This window comes from Thunnus maccoyii, chromosome 6, assembly GCF_910596095.1.
Source record: "Thunnus maccoyii chromosome 6, fThuMac1.1, whole genome shotgun sequence".
Taxonomy (NCBI): Eukaryota; Metazoa; Chordata; class Actinopteri; order Scombriformes; family Scombridae; genus Thunnus; species Thunnus maccoyii.
Window position 1 is genome coordinate 17,388,381 of NC_056538.1, and position 7,406 is coordinate 17,395,786.

Consider the following 7,406-nt stretch of genomic DNA (forward strand, 5'->3'; position numbering starts at 1 on the left):
TTTAATTCTCAAAAAAGGGAAGTGTCCAGAAAATTGCGCCTCCTCAAACCTCAAAGTCATATCCAAAGTCCTGGCAACTGGTCTGGAAAGCCTTCTGTCTCGCATAATTAAAGAAGATCAAACAGGCTTTAGTAAAGGCTGTAATTCTGGTAATGACATCAGAACATCAGCAGGACCTGGAGTGAATGAATCTGCCTCCTCATATCCTGGATGGACAGAGTTTAACTTCTAAAAATGATTGTTCTCCCTCGTTTGCTTCATCCAATGAGAATGATTCCCATTTTATTTACACATAAAATAATTCATAAGATAAATGGATGGTTTAGCTCTTTCATTTGGCATAACTAAAGATGTCCTGCTTACAGTTCCCAAGTGAGAATAGTAGTCTGGATCTTCCAGACCTCAAAAAATATCAATAAACGCCCTCTTACAATATGCAACAGACTGGGTTTATAATAATACTTTTACGTTGCGTTGTCTAAATGTCCTCTCCCAAATTTACTCTAAGAAATCTGAAATCTCTTTGAGGATGGAGTCCTTTAATCAGATATCAAATATGATGTACCCAGAAATGACCTCTTTCGTTTCTTTCAGATAAGAGATTATATTAAGAAAAAAAACTTCATTAACTGATTTTAATGTCTCTGATATTGAAAAACAGATGTTTTGTACTGCATGAGATACATCAATCAGTGTCTCATATAACATTCAGAGGAAGTAAAAAACAATCTGTAACCAAACCAGGGCATTAGAACTCAAAATATTACACAGATTGCATTTATCACCTGATCGCCTCTCCAAATTTAAGCCCACCGACTCACTGTTGTGCCTCAAATGCAGAACTAATATTGGCAGCCTTACACATTGTCTTTGGTCCTGCCCCAAATTACAAAAATACTGTATGAAACGTACAACATGTTAGGAACTGAGCTTCTCCTTGGTCTTCCTCGTATGCACATTACTAATGAACATCATAGAAAACTGTTCAACGTCTTGACATTTCATGAAAGGAAAAACATATTACTTCAGCATATTCCACTGGACCTCCTGACTTGTCTAATACACTCCAAGACAGCTAACTTCACCAAAATGTGGAAACTTTTTTTTTCTTGAATATGTAAATGTGTCTAGAGCTTTTATACGAAACATATGAGATGCTGAGGTCCAACTATGATGGTTGTTGTTGTGAAATTGTGATAGCTGACTCAAAATGATGAGCAATGTTTGACAGATGTGCCTTTTTGTTTTCTTTTTTTCTTTCTATCTCTCTCTCTTTTGTCAGTGCTGAGCTGTACAGTGTTACATTTTAAATTTTAAATTGTTGTTATCCTTTTCTATCTTTTGTTTGTTAAGTGGATAATGAAAAACTCCATAAAAGGCCATTAAGGGACAGAACAAACAGAGATGATTATTGCATTATTAAAGCATAATTCAGCTCTGGTTACCAACTGATTTATTTGTTTGTTTGTTGCCTGCTTCAATGTCCTCGGTCATAACAGGGTGTCAGTGATCACTTTGCTTATCCAGCCGTTTTGACACTCAGCATGTGTAGCACCTCCCATACAGTCACCTGCCCAGCCAGGGAGGAATGTCACAGCAGAGTGACCGACCTACACCACAGTGTGATCTCACAAATCTGTGTGTGTGTGTGTGTGTGTGTGTGTGTGTGTGTGTGTGTGTGTGTGTGTGTGTGTGTGTGTGTGTGTGTGTGGCTTTGTTTTGTACTGAAAAGCCTCGCGTCCTGTTGACATAACTGTTTTCCCTCCCGTCGTGCTGACTTTGATGAAGCAGGCTGTTTGCGTTGCTAAATACAGTGCATTGACTGTCATCAGTGAAATTACTCACCATCATTGTTGGCCATCGCTGTCATAATGACCTGACTACAGGTGAAGGGTTGATTTTTACTGTGATTACTCAGGGTGTGTATTTGAGTCACAGATAATCCTACAATCACTGCTTTTATTGCTCAGCTACAGATTTTAGAGGAATATCGTTTCCACCCTGATACCTACAAGGCCATAAAGATGTCTGTCCAACACTTTAATCCAAAGCAAAATATTTCAGTAACTACTGGCCATGTTACCATTAAATTTAGTCTGGAGACTTTTCAGCCAGCAACACAAACAGTTTGGGATGGTGTGTTGCTGACTTTCCTCACATGCCATGTTGCCTAACCTACTACAGCGTGTCGCATGACTGTTTGAGAGAAGACATCCTGTGACCTTACACAAAAACACACATCCACAAACACAAGATCCTTCTCCAACTGAGCCATGACTGATGGTAAAAGGTCTGATGGTAAAGGTTCATTTACACCACAGCATGTCCCATGACATGTAAAAACTTCACACTCAGAGTTAGACTTTTGACTGTTTTCTACTTGTAGTGCACTTCTTTCACTTTCTGTCCTACACTGCACCCATCTGCACTCAGTTTACAGCAGTTCAAAACTAAAGTACAATGTATCTGAACACAGTTTGTTGTCCAGCTTCACTGTGAGTGTGAGCTGAGTGTGAATGAGGCTGGTGAATGTGTCTCCCATGGAGAGTTGGCTGAACAGCCTGTTTTGGTGTGAAACACATCTGTCATCCAGATTTTTACACCTGTAACACAGCAGCTGTGTGTGTTAGACAACAGCTTTCACTTTTGTCAGATATTGTATGTAATCCTTTTATTCGTCTGTCTCTTCAGTGTAGCGTCAGGAGACAGATTTATTGAGTGGCCTGAGTTCGCCATTTACAGACGGGTTTCGAATGTTGTTGCTGCCACCTTGTGGAGTATTTCTGTTATGTTATCTAACAGACTTTCATAAGTACTGCTCAGCAGAAATGAGCCATGTGAGCGGTGACCTACCACATGGTCCTTCACTGAAATACTTTCAAAAATGAAAGAAGGTGTTCAAAACATAAACACTGAAAGGGAACATGGTGGGAAAACTAAAATGTACATATATGTTATTAACTCTCAAGAGTTTCTTTGGCCACTGGAGTCTCCTCAATTTAAAGAAATGAAATTGATGCATTGGTAAACGATTGTCAGCTAATATCAGCTTTAATAGCAAATAGATATGTTGGTAATATAAGTTTTCATCCAGTATTTGTCCATTTGTGGAATCTGCATTTTTATTATCTTTTTTTCTAGGTATGTGTCACATAATCCAGGTGTCAAATCAGCAAGTGCATTAAACTACTTAAAGATTGGCACATCTGAAAAACTTCACCTCTTTTGCATTTCAGCTGTTAACAAAAGCACATCTCTGTATTTATTACTGAAGAGGAGACTAAACTAAAACTAACAAAGATCAAATATTGTAGCCATTGTTACTTAATCATCAATAATTTATTATGTACTGGCACATCCATTGTAACGTTTATTTCCTGCTGTCTTCCCCTGCAGGTGATCACCTGTTTCGGCCTCTCCGTGCTGTCGTGCCGCTACGTGGGCTTTGCCGTGGTGGCTCTGTTGGTGGAGATTAACTCAGTGTTCCTCCACCTCAGGCAGATGCTGCGCATGGCCAGCCTCGCCACAGGCACTCTGTACCGGGTCAACAGCATGATCAACCTGGGCACGTACGTGGTGTTCCGCATCAACACGCTGGCCTGGATGACCCGCTGGCTGGTGCTAAACAGAGACAAGGTGCCCCTCCTGGCCTACACGCTGGGCAGCGTCGGTATGGCCATCATGACGGCCATGAATATTGTCCTGTTCTATCGGCTGCTCAGGAGCGACTTTCTGAAGAGCAGCACCCGGGAGGCCAAGAAAGAGAAAGAGATGTAGGGAGGAGAGGAGGAGGAGGAGGAGGGGACACACGAAGGATTAGATTCATCAACACACTCGTTACTGTATGTTAACACCCTGTGGCCTGGATTTGTTTTTGCTTTTTGTTTCTTTGTGTGTAATATACTCATAGCTGAGAGATGCAGGGATCGCTCTGTTTTTCTCATACTGTATAGGCGCACACACACTGACACACACAAGGTGTAATAAGTTGGACTCGCTCAGAGCACAGAATCACAAAGCCGTTACGCTGAAAGCTACATGGTCCCCATCAGTTGTAGTTTTAACTTTTGGCTTCTGTGTATGTGTGGTCCAGTTATCCTTGAGTGTCATTAGTGGCACATTAATGCTATGAGGAGGATTATTTATATGAACAGTGCAAGACCTTGTAAATAACACCAAACGCATCATAGTCCCACAGGGTGTGTCAGATAAACCTGTTTAAAATGTAGCTTATGGTAACTGAAGACTGTTCATAAAACACCATATATATATATAATATATATATATATTGCCATAGGAAACAGCAACAAATACAAAAGTATACAGTTATATCATAAAAAATATATTTTATTCATATATATTCTACACAGTTGTGGGTTATTTAAAATCTATTATGTAATAACAATATTATCAGCATCTATCCATTACCACTGAATAAAGGATCAGTGAAATCTAAACCCTCTAGTTTAAAACTAGCACTGCAGAGGTGAAGATGTCTTTATTTTTTCCCACCAAATCTCCTCAACTAGAAACCACCTGCTACCTCAGAAAGCTTCTTTGCCTCTTTCAAGCACGAGCTTTGCTGTCAGTGTTTGGCAGGTTCTTCTTTATTGTAGAAGAAAAATATAAGAAAAAAGCAATCGAGCAAAACAAAACTGTACTATAATGAATTAATAGCAATCTTCGCTTAATGAGAAAATATGTTAATGGGGTGATAAATAACTAAAATTAATTTCATAAGGATACATTTTTTGAAGTGGCATTTGAATAAAATCAGATTACATTTTACTTTTGAGTGTGTGGCCAATATAATGCAAAAAGAATTCTTCACCAAGTTGTATTAGGGCGCTCATCAAGTGATTTGATGTGATAAAGCATGAAAAAAATCAGTGATACATCAGTCACTGCAGGCCTTACATTCACCGTAACGACACAGTATAACCATGATCCTTAAAATAACTTGTGCACCTCAGATCTTACTGGCAAACGGTACTGTCAACCAAACCATTGCATCAGTAGATCTCGGAGGAACAAAACCAAATTGAGTAGATTCTGGCTCGATCGGCTCGTTGATCAATTACAACGGCAAAAGGGAGAAAGGGTCCCGCCCGACCTCCCAGCAGCCAATGACCACGGTGTCCAACAGCAGTCAGTGACAAAGGTCGTCTGACAGCTCGCAACACACTTGAAACCTGTGAAATGACAGGAAAACAGAACAAGCTATATTTCATGGTTTGTGTTCCTTTTAGTAAACCATGATGTGATACAATTTGCAGTAGGAGCTTTCAGACAGGCGGGAGTTGTTATTCTTCATTTGGCCTTTGGAGGACAGCACACTCCTTCACATCACCTCAATGACCTCAACACCGCCAAGAACACCAGAGATGTCTTTATTTTGTAACGTCTTTGTAGGTCTTTGCCATCCTGCCTTCAATTTTAAGTCGCCAAGCAGTATGGATAGATGCAGAGCATTTCTGAGGTTGGTGTCGGAATAAAAACGTCTGAGATCTGTGAATACAGCAAACTTTTATACACATGGCGGCTACGAGGCGGCCTGCTCTACCAACTGACATTAGAGTCCTTATATGGCGTTGATGCCATTTATGGTTTGTGTTGACTTTTTGTGTATATTCATTGTTTTTTGGGGGGGTTCAATTGTGTATATTTGTAATTTATTTGTACTAATATGTTGTGGATTAAAATGCAATTGTGAAAAACAGTTGATTACAGTGAAACTGATATGATTGTGTAAGTCATGTTGTTGTGGGGCATTGTGCCACTTTGGGTCTTTTTTTTTCCTTTGTTTCCCCAGCGAATATTTTCAGTACCCAATGTCTCTTAAGGCACACTCATAGTCATCTCAACTATATCACAAACACAGCAGCATGTTAAGTATGTAAATAGACACCAACATACTTGAGATTGCAGTTCAAAGGAAACATCAGACCCACATACTGAACTCACTAATCTGCTTTAAGCACTTCAGCGCAGCTGACGAAGTTGCACGAACACTCCACAAATTTTAACTCCTTGTCGACATTAAAATCGAGACACCACTGTACTAAAGACACAACGCTATTCAGGAGGAAGACAGTGGTGCTTGTTTATTGTCATCACGGCTGATTCTCAGTTGCCTTTTTGAGATTAAGAGAAACTCCCTTTTTGAAATTTTTTGTATTGTGAATATAGATTTGCATACATTTTTTTTCCCAATTCTTTCTGCAAATGTTTAGAGCAGCTTAAACTTTGTTGTTGTAGTGAAGACAACTGGTGACAATTGAAGTTATTTCTAGCAAGCAAGCTTATATTTGTGAATGTGGTGTATAAGGCTGTAATGTCATTGAAATTATACTTGTGTGATACCAGATTTGTTATTATGTCACTGTGTGCTTGTTGGAATTGTGATGAAGCTCGGCAGCCAAGTGGAAATGCCTCTTCATATCAATGTCGTAACCACACAGAAGGACTTATGGCCAAAAACAAGCCGGAGCACTGCTCTCTGCACTCCAGTTCCTGCTCTCTTTGTTTTTTTTCTATTATGTGCATTTATTTTCCGCCTACATGGCTTGGATTTAAAACCATGACTGTCCCAAGGCCACAGGATGATGACATGGTTTTATATTTGTGTGCATTGCACACAAGAAAAAATGATTTCAGGATGTAATTGCAGAAACAGTCACAGCGGCTACGGACTTATGTTGCTACACTGCCTCATATTCTTCACCCTACACAATAAATACGATGGTCAACTGTGATTTGGTCCTCATATTTTTTAAGAGTTTCTTTATTAGAGAATAGAAAAGACCATTTTTGGAGATAAACAACATACAGTTAAGACCTTTTCCCGTGTTTGCTCATTTATAGACTTAATTTTCAGTCTGGTGATTGGTGTAATATTGTCCATTGTTAACAATTTGAAAAATGAAATTGATCACAACAGAGAAGACTTTTGACACTGTGCAGCTTGTCCAGGACTTCATTAAGGGGACAGAAACCTGGTTTACTGAAGCAAATGAGACCAACTGAGGGTCTGAGAGTAAAATCATCTGCTTTCTCTGAGCCTCAAACTGTCACGTTTCACAGACGTTTCTCTTGCGTGTAAATAAACTTTATTTTTTCATGTTTTGTCAGAGATTGTTTTGTAATTAAAATTCCAATTTATATGTTTATAAAATAACATTATTGGTTTAACGTGAAAATAAAGATCACTGAACTAAATCTTGTTTTTCTTTTTTTTTTTTTACAACACACATTTGCCTGAGCTGCAGTAACTGGATTAGAAAAGGTCTTGCATTTTAATTTTGACTTATTTTAACATACAGAGGTGTTGTCAGCAAAATGTACTGAAGTGCCCGAGCACCGAACGGTGCGAAGGCCCTATCGGATCTGAAGGAATTATTTTTCTC

The 7,406-nt window shown here is 39.2% G+C and overlaps 1 protein-coding gene across 1 annotated transcript in view; it reads left to right on the forward strand.

Moving 5' to 3' along the window:
• tlcd2 (TLC domain containing 2) overlaps positions 1–7,218 on the forward strand; it is a 31,097-nt gene extending 23,879 nt beyond the window's left edge. Inside the window, exon 4 of the mRNA XM_042415300.1 lies at positions 3,397–7,218. Coding sequence (XP_042271234.1) covers positions 3,397–3,777 — 381 coding nt within the window. The 3' untranslated portion in view covers positions 3,778–7,218. The remainder of the gene's footprint in view (positions 1–3,396) is intronic.
• Positions 7,219–7,406: the final 188 nt, after the last annotated feature.